Genomic DNA, 14,189 nt, shown 5'->3' with positions numbered 1-14,189 from the left:
TGTTTCCACATGGGCATCTTCACACCAAGGATATCCTCCATTATGCTGTGTGGTACCAGTTGGTGTGAGTGGTTCAAAAATATAATTGGCAGCTCAAAACTATGAACCATGTGCAGCAACAAAAATGTTCTCTGCCACAATCAATTACCTCAAGCGAAGAGGAAACAGAGCAAGGATGCAGAGTAGAAGAGGGTAAGTACCAAACAGTTTTGTGACACTAGAGAAAATATACGTTCCTAGGTGGACAGTGGGGCAAGATCTGAAGTATGCAAGGGAGCTTGATTAAAAAACTAATGTACAAATGAGCAAATGCAAGCTAAACATTCAATGAATAGAAAACAGTGTTTACTGTACTTGGAGAACTGTATACTGATTCTTGATTGCTTATATTGATCTAGAAAATTGGCTGACAGTACCGTCTGCTCCAGATTCAATTTCTGTTCTCAAGTAAGATTTCAAGATCAATGGATTGTCACATGTACCAATTAAGGTACAGTGAAATTTGAGTTCCATTCAGCCATACTAAGTAAAAAGCAACAAGACACGCAACCACATAAAATAAAGTTTAACATAATCAGCAGAAAGGACAGACAGACTGTTGGCGAGGCAGCCAGTGCTGGTGGCGCCACCCGGAGGGAATTCAGTGGGATGGTGAAAACCTGACAGGGATAAGGGCTGGACGGTTCTCAGCATTCCTCCCCCTCTCCCATGTACCCCACCTGGACTTGCATCTATTTCTCCCCTCCCCATCTAATTCCAGCTACATTCCTTTCTCTAGTTCACAATAAGCAACTCTTTGATCCTTTTGTCTCACACATTCTATCTCTTCATCTCTCGCCTTTGCCCACCATCTGCCTATCAAACGCATCCCCTCATCTATATTCACTTATTACATGCCAGGCTTTATCCTGTCCCTCATCTCTTCCAACTTTTTCTCCCCCCCCCCCCACCCTTCTACAATCAATCTGAAGAAGGGTCCCAACCCAAACCGTCACCCATCCATGTTCTCCAGAGATGCTACTCCAGCACTTTGTGCCATTTTATGTAAACCAGCATCTGCAGTTCCTTGTTTCTACTTCCTTAGAAGATTGTGGGGATTTGGTATGTTGATGAATACACTATTTAAGCTTCTTCACGGGTGCAGTAGGGAGCATCACGGCTTGTTTCAGCAACTTAGGAATGAAGGAGATTACAGAGGGGTCGACACAGTGGGGTCCTTCGCAGGTTCTAACCTCTCCTAAAGGTGATCCATAGGACAAACTGCGTCAAAAAGTCAGCCAATATCAAAGACCAGCACCACCCTGACCACACTTTCATTTCACTCCTACCATCTGGAAGGTGGTTCAGGAGCCTGACAACCATGACCACCAGGTTGAAGAACAGCTTCTTCCCAACAACCATCAGGCTCTTGAAGTCTACATAAAACTAGCTTGAGCCACTGTCTGGTTGCACGAAGAACCTCGGGATTTTTTTGGTTAATAATTTATTGAATATTCTTGTTGATTTTTATATATTATCTGTGTATTGCATTTATAGGTCTGTTAAGCTGTAACAAGTCCAAATTAAATTGTTCTGTTGTCAGCACACATGCAAATGAAAGACTCTTGACAAATTGAAGATCCAGCTTTCCATTAAGTCTTCCAGATGACAAAGACTGCAGACACTGGAATATGGAAGAAAATAAAAAGAATGCTGGAAGAACTACATAGGTCAAACGCCATCAGCGGAAACAAAAGGTTTATGTCCGAGAATAAGCTGATGAGGTTTGGGAGGCAAAAGCCAATGACAAGGGAAAGAATAGTATCCTCACATCACCAGTTACCTGGGTCAGTCCCAATCTCGGATGCTGATTGTGAAGAGCTTGCACATTTGCTTTGTAATTATGGGGGATTCCTCTATGCTGTAGTTTCCTCCCAGTCCCAAACTATAAACTTGTGTGTAGATGAGTGGTTGAATCTGGGGGAGCTAATGAGAATGTGGAGCATATAGTCATAGAACAGTATGGAAACAAGCCTTCTGGCTCAACTTGCCCATGACAACCAAGTTGGTACTCTGGGCGAGTCCCATTTGCCTGGATTTGGGCAAAATCCATCTAAAACTCTCCATATATATGTCCAAATGTCAGATGACCTTAACTGTGTCATAGGCACAGCAATGATTAGATCTAAGAACATTTGGCAACAGAAATATCTGTGGATTTAGTAATTATGTTCGTGAATTGGTTGATTTTTTTAACCTAAATAGCTTTGCAATCAGCAGTGTTTACATTGCTGTCACAAAAATGCATACAAACTGTTTATTTGAATTTTGATATATGAACAAAAAATAGAATCCAAGAACCATTGGACCATACTCAAGGCAAAATAGTTGTAAAAACAAAATCAAGCATACTGGGTTAAAGAATTTGACCAAGATGGAGAAGAATTTCACTGGTGGCATTTGAATAAATCAAAAAAAATCTTATAACATGTAAATTCATGCCTTTTGGGAAGACAAGGATAGCACATACACAAAGAACCCTTAGGACTACCGTGGAACAGTATACTCTGTATACAAGAAATATAAGAAAATAACTGCAGATGCTGGTACAAATCGATTTATTCACAAAATGCTGGAGTAACTCAGCAGGTCGGGCAGCATCTCGGGAGAGATTCCTTCTCTCCCGAGATGCTGCCCGACCTGCTGAGTTACTCCAGCATTTTGTGAATAAATAGAATTACTCTGTATACAATGCCCAAATACAAATTTCGGCAAAAGAACCAAAAAAGCCTTTACAAGCTTTCGAAAGATGAAATCAAACAAAGCATTTGAGGAACAGAAAGCAAGGAAAGAACTCAAGCATGAAATTCGAAACCCAAAAAGGCCGTGAAATGTCATTAGCAAGTCAGAATAAAGGAAATACATATATTAAAAAACAAGAGGGTAACCAGGGAAAAGGTGGGAATGCTCATGGATAAAGGAGAGAATTTATGCTTGGTGACAGAGGGTGTAGGTGATGTACTAAATGAGTACTTTGCACTTGTATTCACCAAGGACACAGAGGACAGCCAAGATCCAGTGGGGAAGACTAATATGCTCTGGCCATTTGAATTCAAGAAGGAAGTGTGTTGGGGCTTTTGAAGAGCGTTAAGTTAGACAAATTCCGGTCGGATGCAATCTATCCCAGGTCATTCAGAGAGGGGATTACGGGAGCTTTCACCAAGATCTTTGATTATTCTTTAGCCACAGGTAAGGTCCCAGAGGACTGGAGAATAGCCAATGTTGGTCTTTGCTTAAGAATGGAAGTAGAGATAATTCAGGAAATTAGAGGCTGTGGGCCTCACATCAGTCTCTGGGCAGAATCATCAACTTTCGTAGGTCACACAACGGGGAATACACCACGATCCTTATCAATGGGGTCAATGTGGAGAGTGTCCAGCTTCAAGTTTCTGGGCACTCACATTTCGGAGGACCTAACATGGTCCACTAACACTGCTGCACTGGTCAAGAAGGCGCAGCAACAACTGTTCTACCTAAGAACACTGAAAAAGTCTGGTCGACCCCAACAGCTGCTGATGACCGCTGCACCATAGAGAGCATCCTAACACATGGCATCCCTGTGTGGTATCTCAGCTGCACGGAGGCAGAGAGGAAAGTTCTTCAGCGGGTAGTCCATAGAGCTCAGAAGACTATCGGAACACAGCTACCAGCCTGGGAGGGCATCTACAACACACGATGCCTCAGAAAAGCCACCAGCATCCACAAAGACTCTTCACACCCCAGCAACAGTCTGTTCGAACATCTACCATCGGGCAGACGATACAAGGCCTTCTACGCCCGCACCTCCAGACTCAGGAACAACTTCATCCCCAGGGCCATAGCTGCTATGAACCGGTCCTGCTGAGCCGGATGGTCACATCGCACAGTGAACCGGCACAGATCTACTTGCACTTTATTCTGTTTTAAAACTGTTCTGATTTGTTTCATTGGGTTGTTTAAATTAATACTGATTAGCTAATTGATTTATTGCATCGTATGGGAGGCGCATTCCCAATCTCGTTGTACCCCTGTACAATGACAATAAAGATATATTGTATTGTATTGAATAGGATTTACATTACAAAGTATGGGCTAATTGGGAACCCTCAGTATGGCTGTTTACAGGAGGTCATGTCTTACAAACTTGAGAGTTTTTTTTGAGGAAGTGATGAAGGTGATTGATGAAGGCAGGGCAGTGGATGTTGGATTTTAATGAGATTTGATAAAGTATCATGGGAGGCTGATCCAGAAGATTAAGATGAAGGGGGTCTTTAATGACTTGATCAGTTGGATTCAGAACTGCCTTACTCAGAATACAAAGAGTTGTGGCAGAAGGGCATTATTCTGGTTGGAGGCCTGTGACCAATGGACTTCTGCAGAGATCTGTGCTGGGACATCTGTTGTCTGTGATATATATTAAAAAAGGACTTGGACATAAAATGGAGATCGGGTGATCAGCGAGTTTGCAGACAACACCAAAATTGGTGGAGTTGCGGATGGTGAGGAGAACCGTCAATGTATAAGCAGAATATAGATCAGTTACAGAAATGGGCAGAGTAACCACAGATGGTGTTTATTTTGAGCAAGTGAGAGGTTTTGCACTTTGGGAGGCCGAATGCAAGCAGAAAGTATCCAGTTAATGGCAGATCCTCAACAGCGTTGATGTAAAGAGGAATCTTGGGGTCCAAGTCCATAGCTCCCTGAAGGTGGCCACACAAGTAGATAAGATGGTAAAAAGGCATGTGGTATGCTGCCTTCAGTCAGGGTATTGAGTATGACAATATGAGGGATGGTGCATTTCAATTATGAAGAAGGTTGGGATTGTTTTTCCTGGACTTATGTGGTAACTGATAAAGTTATACAAAATTATGCATTGACAAGGGATACAGCTGGAAATATTCCCCCTTCACAGAGGTGTATTCAACTAGAGGGAACAGAGTTGGATTAAGGTTTAAGAGATTTGGAAAGAATCAGAGAATTTTATTCACCCAGACAGTGGTTGGATTCTGGAACACACTGCCCAAGGAATTGGTAGATGCAGTGATCTCAGAAAAAACAGGGATATTCACACTTGTATTTCTATACTGTTTTGTATTACTGTAGTGCCACACAACACAACGGAGGATATCCTAGGTGTGAAGATGCCCTTGTAGAGATAAAAAGAACACGATGCTTCAATGGTGCTTTATTTGTCACAGTGGTCATTTCTACTCTTGTCATGGACAGTTACTTCAGACACAGCTAACCTCATGAGGATAATATCAGATTCATTTACCCTTCACATTTGTTTAGATTAGAGATGGAGCATGGAATGTATGGCCCACAGAGTCCATCGATCACTAGTTCTGTCATCCCATTTTGCATCCTAGACACTGGGGGCAATTTACAGAAGCCAAACTGCAAACCTGCATGTCTGGAATGTGGGAGGAAACCAGAGGACACGGAGAAACCCCAAGCGGTCACAAGGAGAACGTACAAATTCCACATAGCATCCATAGTCAGGATTGTATTCAGATCTCTGGTGCGGCGAGACAGCAGCTATACCACTCATTGTTCTCCACCCATTTCAGACCCAATCTAGCAGCTGTGTTCTTTGGGACTTCACCTATTCTTTGATGATGGTATTTGTCATGAAGGTTGAAGACTGACTACCTTATACAACCTGCGACTTTCAGTGCTGCTCTCAAATGTAACTCAACTACATAACCCAAAAAAGAGTATGGGATAATCAGGAGAAAATTTCCCTCCCCGTGTTGGACCTTAACGCATTGCATGGATTCTGGTGGTCAATATTGCAGACTTCGACCACTTAAATAGCACTGTGCAACTCTTTCTGGCAAGATTATCCTGCTGCTGGGATAGAGATTGTGATGGAGAACTCATTACATGCCATTTCAAAAATCAGTCTGAAGGGACCTGACTAGAAAAGTCATCTGTCCATTCCCTCCATGATGCTGCCTGACCCAGCACTGTGCTTTGTCCAAAGCACCGAGTTTCATTCATCCAACATATGGACATTCCTATGTACGTGTGATCTCCCAGATTATTAAATTCAGAAGTCTGACATATGTACATACGCACATTCCCACAAACACCAGAGCTAGTTTCCTCTTTCTCTACGTAATTATTCTTCCTTATCAGTCTTGTATGCTTTTATTGCAATTCATTAAACATTGTGAAGGCATGATTATATTGAGTGACTTTTTTGTAATCTCCAAACTGAGGACAAAATCAACTGATGAATGCCTGTAAAAGTGGGACCTTTCATTACCTGGGGTCACTCTGTACTAGTTTCCTGTCCAATTCGGTGTTCATTCAACCTGCTCTTCAGAGCACATTTCAGACAATGACCAGGAGAGGTCATTCGGCTTTCGTCAATGTTTTATAGAGGACCATAAACAAATCCACCTTCCCATTAAACTTAAAAATTATGCTCTTGGTTTTTCCTTTCTCAATATTGTTTTCTTTTTAGTAGTAGTCCTCAAAAATATTACAAGAAAAACAATATAAAAAGAAAATGCATTGTGAGTTTTTGATGAATATTACTTTACCTATGTTTAGTATCATTCATTGAATAAAATAACATACAAGCAGCTCCAGAACAAGTCAATTTAAATTACTGAAAGTTAAGCATTCTTACCCTTAAAACTCACCCTTAAAACGTATAAATTTTAATTTTATTCAAAACTGAAAGTAGCATAAAATTCCAGAATAAGACGAGAAATTTTATACAGTGAATAATCTTTCAATTGTCAACTCGGAGGCTAAACAGGATGTCACAGAAAGCACAGGAAGTTAGAAACAAAGTATGGTCAAAATCAAAATGGAATAATTACAATTGAGGCAATATTCTAACCCAAGTTCAAATATTGCGGCATCGCTCAACACTCTAGGTAGCCAGGATACCAATTGTTTCCAGGACAAAAAAGAAAAATACATTAGACAGAAAGTTTGCAGAAATGTGATTTTCACTGTCACAAATACCACACTAAATAATGGAAATATTAAAAAGTGTTTTTTGGTGGATCTGGTTAGTGAGAAGTTGCATCATGCAACAGAAAATAAACAATATTTTGAAGTATGATTCACCAAAACAAAAACAATTAATTAAATAACTCATCCATATGCAGGTATTCAGTAGCTATTGCTTTGCAATGTTGCAAAAGAGAGTCACCGCTCCAACGCCAGCCCTTTTACAATTCCATCCTTCCAATGAAGAATCAATGAAAATTTGTGTTGTGAGAATATGAAAATGCAATGGGTGCTTCTTCTTATCGTGTCCACATTTGCTATATATTGTGTTTCAGCCAAAACTGAACACAACTCTTAGCAATATTGTTCTCTGCAAGGTCCTCAGCTTTGCATTCGTGCTCCAATAGAGGACATCTCAATAGGTGCTCCATAGTCTGTGGTTCAGTGCCACATATGCAGATGACGTCTTCAGTGTCTATATAACCCCACTTCTTGAGAGTCTCTTTACAACGACCAGTACCAGCTCTCAGACTGTTGAGGCATTTCCATTCAGCCCAGCTTGATTCGGCATCTGGAGGAAGTTCTTCTTTGGCACTTATGAACATGGATGTTGTTGATGGGAGATTGGCTAGTCTCCCTTCCCATAATGCAACTTTAGTACCTTCTGCTTCAGCATTTGGTTCAACTTTGTTGAGGAAGCATTTCCTGGACTTTAACTGACTCTTTGTGGGTTCATGGCCGAATAGGGGATGTTGTACATCTGTGGTCTGGCGATGGCGTTCTCTACTGCTTGCTGCACTGCGACGAATCTCTGGTGGCACTATACCAGATAGGATGTAAAGGCTGTCAGTTGATGTTGGTCTAAGACATCCAGTGATGGCGGCAAGTTGTATTGATGGCTGGATCAATCCTCTTAGCATGGGCTGATCTTTTGCCAGACTGGGCATGCAAAATCTGCCCCTTGACCCAATTGTGAACTTTGGGTTCTCAGAGTGTTTCCTAGTGTGTACTGTTAAGACCTTGAATAAACCCACTTTTTCAAGGAACTCACCACTGTTCGACCAGATTATTTAAAAATGTCAGTTCCAATCCGAGCTGTAATTAAGAGTCCCATGTGAAAGCCAGACTCAGGGTACAGGTTAAACACAAAATTCCCTCCAACACCAGGGTTCAGAAAGAGGCAAGCTGTTGAGATTGAGAGTACAGTCATGCACTTTGCTAGAGGGAATAAAAACCTAGACTATTTCTAAATAGGGAGAGTATTCAGAAATCGGAGGTGCAAAGGGATTTGGGAGTGTTGGCGCAGGATTCCCAGAAAGTTAATTTGCAGGTTGAATCGGTGGTAAAGGAGGCCAAATGCAATGCTAGCGTTCGTTTTAAGATGACTGGAATATAAAAGCAAGGATGCAAGGCCCCAGGCTTTTTAAAGCGCTACGAAGGTCATAATATCCCAACTAAGCTCATCTCCAAACGTGTGGAACCTGGAGCCAGCACTCCTCTGCAACTGGATCCTCAGCTTCCTGACCAGATTTCACTTATCCTAGGGTCAGTGAGGAAAAGTGATAAATCATCCTCTACAATAATTCTCAACACTGGTGCCCCACAGAATTCATTCTCAGCCCTCTACTATACTCCTTACACACTCATATATGTGAAATCAAATACTAATTCAATTCAATTTCCAAGTTCGTAGACAACACCAACATGGTGGGCCAGATATCAAATAATGATGAGACGGAGTATAGAAAGGAGATTGAGAACCTCGTGACTGGTACCAAGACAACAAACTCTCCCTCAATGCAGCGTGCAATTTGATGTGGACAATCACATCAAAGCTCTGGCCAAGAAAACACACCAACACCTCTACTTTGTTAGAAAGCTTAGGAAGTTTGGAACATCCCAACAACCCACGCCAACTTCTAGACATCGTGGAAAGCATTTTATCGGGTTGCATCACAGCCTGGTCTGGGAACTGCTCCATCCAAGACCACAAGAAATTGCAGAGTTGTGGACGGGGCCCAGACCATCATGGAAACCAACCTTCCTTCCATTGACTCCATCTACACCCTGCAGACTTGATAAGGCCACCAGCATAATCAAGGATCAGTCTCACCCTGGTCACTCCCTCTTCTGCCTTCTGCCATCAGCGTTTTTTTGCACAAAACCGTATTGACTCTTCTTAATTAGTACCTGTTTTTTCAAGTGACCATCAATATTGGTCCCTTAATTTTTTTCCAATATTTTCCCTAGTACAGATGCAAAGCTAACCAGCTTTAACAGTCACTTCAAAAATGTTTCCAGTGATAGATGTTAAAATAACTGCCCTGCAGTTTACTTCTGTTTCCTTCCCTATTTAAACAAGTTACTCTTGTTATTTTCCCAATTTAATGGAACCTCTCCATAATCTCAGGATATTAGAAAATCCTAATCAACTCACCAACTGTCACGGCAGCCATTTAGCTTTAGTTTTAGAGATACAGCATGGAAACAGAGATTTGGCCTACTGATTCCATGCTGACCAGCGGTCCCCATATCTTAGTTCTACCCTACACGAGGGACAATTTACAGAAACTGATTAACCTACACATCTTTGAGATGGGGGAGGAAACTGGAGTACCCGGAGAAAATCCACATGGTCACAAGGAGAACGTACAAACTCCGTACAGACAGCACCCGGATCTCTGGTGCTGTCAGACAGCAACTCTACTGCTGTGCCACAATTTATTTTAAGACCCTAAAAAAGTCCATCAGAATCCAGAAACCTGTCAACTCACAGCTTCCACAATTTCCTCAGTATCATTGCCCTGGTGAGTATTTTTCCAAGTTCAGCCCTCCCTTACAATTTACATCCTACAGCTATGCATAGGATGGATCTCAACTTCACTCAGGTGAAGATGCAGCAAAGTCCCTGCTTAACTCTGTGTATGCACTCAAGAAAGCAATGACATGCCTGATCAGATGTTGTAGAAGCTATTCAAGAACTCATAAGAACAATGCATGTTTTGAGGACATTAATCATCCAGCTCAAACTTTAAGTGCATAACACCAGCAAGATGAAGACAACATTTTTCCATTAAAGTGAAAGAAACAATTTGGAAAACATGCTGAGAAACATATGTACACACAATATTAGAAAAAAAAATATTGCACATTGTTACCTGCAAGATAGTATTCATTCGATTCCTTTCAGCTATCAGGAATTCATTTTCTGTATCCGAGTTCTGAATTATCTTCTCATGATCCTCCTGTTCACTTTGAAATCTCTGCTGATCATCTTCCCTTGCTTGTTGCAAAATTTGTAAAGTCCTTTCCAAATTCTCCACTTTCTGCTGAAGCTCTAAATTTTGTACTGTTAATCACAAAGGAGAACAATTTACATAATACCCCAAATAGTTGACTTAATTTACAGTGCTAACACTATTTACAATGCTGATCCACAGATTTAAATTTCAAATCGCAAATCATGACCATACACTAACAAGCAACTTTGGTTGCTTACTGAAACCATTGGATCCTGTGAACACAAAGTTGTGATATAAAACTGTAACCATTCTGTTAATCATATCCAAATTTCACATCTCTAATTTTCCTAGTCTATACATAGTACCAATCCAGTCATCAATTGCATAGTTGTTGAGGCCATTATCTTGCAAACCTGTCCTAATCACATCATTCCATCATCTAATAATGAAGAAAAGTAAAATTGATAATGCCAGCTTGACCAGACAGAGAAATGATTCTGGAGTTAACTTATCATGGCCATTTAAATATTAATTGTTCTCATTAATCCAGGAATTTATTCTCCCCTCGATCCACTGGAATTTTCCTAGTGACTGGTACAGCACTCAATTTTAGGGAGGTACAGCACTCAATTTTACACTTTCCACCACACCACCATCTAGGAATCTAAACAATCCTTCCAGGTGAGGCAAAGTTTCACATGCACCTATCCAACCTTGTCTAATGCATTATGACCCAAAACGTCACCTATCCATTTTCTCCAGAGATGTTGCCAGAGTTACTCCGGAATTTTGTTTCTATCTTTAGTATGAACCAACATCTGCAGTTCTTTTTTATTACATGATCCCTTTTGCACGCTTTTGGTCCATATCCATCCAAAGCTTTTCTATCCATGTATCTGTCATGATATCTGCCTCAGGTACCTCTGGCATCTCATTCTCTATACCCACCACCCTTTTGAATGAAAAAAGTTGCTCATCAGGTTCGCATTGAATGTTGCCCCCTCTTAACTTAAACATTTGTCCTAAGGGAGGTTACACGCAAACTGGAAGAACATCGCCTCATATTCAGCTGAGGTAGCTTACAAGGGTCAAGAGTGTTTAATTATCATATGTATCACAACAATTTGACAAGTACATGGATAGATAGGTTTAAACAGTTATGGGCCAAACACAGGCAGGTGGGACTAGTGTGGCTGGAACACGTTGCACATTGTTCAGTGTGGGCAAGTTAGGCCAAATGACCCGTTTTCACGCTGTATGGCTCCATCACAAAACAATTAAATTCTTAAGTGCAATAGCTTAACAAGCCTTTAAATGTAATACACAAATATACAAACCTATATATAAAACCATAATACTAGGCAACCATAATAGTGCAAAAAATTCGTAGCACAAACCAAAGACACAACCCAAAGTAGTTAATAATTGCTAAGGTCAGTGCTGTATAGAGTTCAAGAGCCGAATGCTTGCTGGGAAGTAGCTGTTCTTGTAATCAGTGGTCACGGCTCTTAAGCCGTGGAGGAAACTATGTCTGCTCAATTTCTCCTTATAGCTAATTCCATCTATTCAGGCAGCATTTTGGCGAACCTGCCAGCCTTCCTCCCACCCCCATCTCACTTTTCCAGTTTTCACATCCCTATTCCAATCAAGTCTGAAGAAGGATCCAGATCGAAAAAGTCATCCATCCATTTCCCTCTGCAGTGCTGCCTGACCAGCAGAGTTCCTCCAGAATTATGGTTTTTGCTCATGATTCCAGTTCCTTGCGTCTTTGCTCCCTTGTTGGTTGGTCAACATATTTATCAGAAAAGCATCACACAAAGATTCCCCAAACAAGGAAATGGCAGACGAGTTGAACCGGTACTTTGGATCTGTCTTCACTAAGGAAGATACAAACAATCTCCCAGATGTTCTAGTGGCCAGAGATCCTAGGGTGACAGAGGAACTGAAGGAAATTCATATTAGGCTGGAAATGGTGTTGAGTAGACTGATGGGACTGAAGGCTGATAAATCCCCAGGGCCTGATGGTCTGCATCCCAGGGTACTCAAAGAGGTGACTCTAGAAATCGTGGACGCATTGGTGATTATTCTCCAATGTTCTATAGATTCAGGATCAGTTCCTGTGGATTGGAGGGTAGCTAATGTTATCCCACTATTTAAGAAAGGAGGGAGAGAGAAAACAGGAAATTATAGACCAGTTAGTCTGACATCGGTGGTGGGGAAGATGCTGGAGTCAATTATAAAAGACGAAATTGCGGAGTATTTGGATAGCAGTAACAGGATTGTTCCGAGTCAGCATGAATTTACGAAGAGGAAATCATGCTCGACTAATCTTCTGGAATTTTTTGAGGAAGTAACTAGGAAATGGACGGGAGCGCTGGTGGATGTAGTGTACCTTGACTTTCAGAAAGCCTTCGACAAGGTCCCACATAGGAGATTAGTATGTTGAAAGACTGGAGCGCCCAGACTTGTATACACTGAAATTTAGAAGGATGAGAGGGGATCTTATTGAAACATAAGATTATTAAGAGATTGGACACGTTAGAGGCAGGAAACATGTTCCCAATGTTGGGGAGTCCAGAACCAGGGGCTACAGTTTAAGAATAAGGAGTAGGCCATTTAGAATGGAGATGAGGAAAAATATTTTCAGTCAGACAGTTGTAAATCTGTGGAATTCTCTGCCTCTGAAAGCAGCGGAGGCCAATTCTCTGGATGCTTTCAAGAGAGAGCTAGATAGAGCTCTTAAAGATAGCGGAGTCAGGGGGTATGGGGAGAAGGCAGGAACGGGGTACTGATCGAAAATGATCAGCCATGATCACATTGAATGGTGGTGCTGGCTCGAAGGGCCGAATGGCCTACTCCTGCACCTATTGTCTATTGTCAAATTCATCTTGATCCTTATTATGGCAAATTTGATTTGTCCTCTTTTTGCATGTTAAACCCTGCCAAGATTACTATTGCAACCTTTTTGTATGCATCTCTTATTTCTTTATCTGGTGGCCTATTACATATTTATACCTGCATTTGCTCTCCTTTGCTTTTCACAGCTACATCAAAATGCATTTCAATTCTGCATTATGATCAGTCAAGCAATTTCGCATCATTGCACTGATATGATTCAATCGGCTCCAGATTTAATTCTCAGTAATGAGTAGGCAATTCACTACTTTATAAAAAGCCAATGTGTCAATCACTCATTTTTTGAAATTCCACATAGGAAACTTCAATACAAATGAATTGATGACAATGATATTGATTAGTTTCCTCTACAGTGCACTTTTGATAACATTAATGTACCTTTCAATTGTGCGTGTATTTTATGTATAGACTCTATTCTGTCTTCTGAAGTAGTTCGCACCACACTGGCTTCCTTCTTAGCCACAGCCAAGTCATACTCCAGGGTCTGCCGCATTGCTTCTCCTTTCTCCAGTTGTGCTCGCAACCTAGCAACATGACTTTCAAATGCTGAACGCTAGGAAAATAAAACATCAACTGGTTAAACCAATGTAAAAAATATAGTACGTGTTCTCCTTAACTATTGCTTTGCCATTAGAGGGATATGGGTTAAATGAAATCAGCTCTGGTAAGCAACTTGAGATGAGTTGGGCCTGAGGACCTGTTTCCATGCTGTATAACTCCATGACTCTAACAGTGATCTTCAGCTTGGGACATAAAGCTGTGGACAGTAGAACAGCATGGATTACTTCCAGAAGAAAAACAATGATTCCATGAAGTATAGAATAATTCAATTCAGATTAAAAGTCCTTTGTTGTGCCAATAGAACAAAGATGTGCAATTCCTGTTTCACATAAACGTGTATCATTTACAATTCAGAGAGTTCAGTTTACACACTTTCGACAACCTGATTCCTAGCAGAATTCCCAGCATACGACAACCTTTCTCTCAAGGCTAGCAAGTCAAAGGAGATCGTGATTGACTTCAGGAAGCGAAGCAGTACAC

At 41.1% G+C, this 14,189-nt stretch overlaps 1 protein-coding gene across 6 annotated transcripts in view; it reads right to left on the bottom strand.

Annotated features, from left to right (window-relative positions):
* The window catches only part of ccdc171 (coiled-coil domain containing 171), a 240,743-nt gene that overhangs the window by 218,525 nt on the left and 8,029 nt on the right, over positions 1-14,189 (bottom strand). For all 6 annotated transcript variants that reach the window (XM_078394873.1, XM_078394872.1, XM_078394874.1 and 3 more), the window contains 2 exons: positions 13,527-13,701; positions 10,149-10,339 (listed from right to left, as the gene is read on the bottom strand). In XM_078394873.1, the coding sequence (XP_078250999.1) occupies positions 10,149-10,339; positions 13,527-13,701 (366 nt within the window). The remainder of the gene's footprint in view (positions 1-10,148; positions 10,340-13,526; positions 13,702-14,189) is intronic.

Source organism: Rhinoraja longicauda, chromosome 3, assembly GCF_053455715.1.
Source record: "Rhinoraja longicauda isolate Sanriku21f chromosome 3, sRhiLon1.1, whole genome shotgun sequence".
Lineage (NCBI taxonomy): Eukaryota > Metazoa > Chordata > Chondrichthyes > Rajiformes > Arhynchobatidae > Rhinoraja > Rhinoraja longicauda.
Note: the sequence above shows the minus strand (reverse complement) of the source record. Positions and strands in the feature narration are given on the sequence as shown.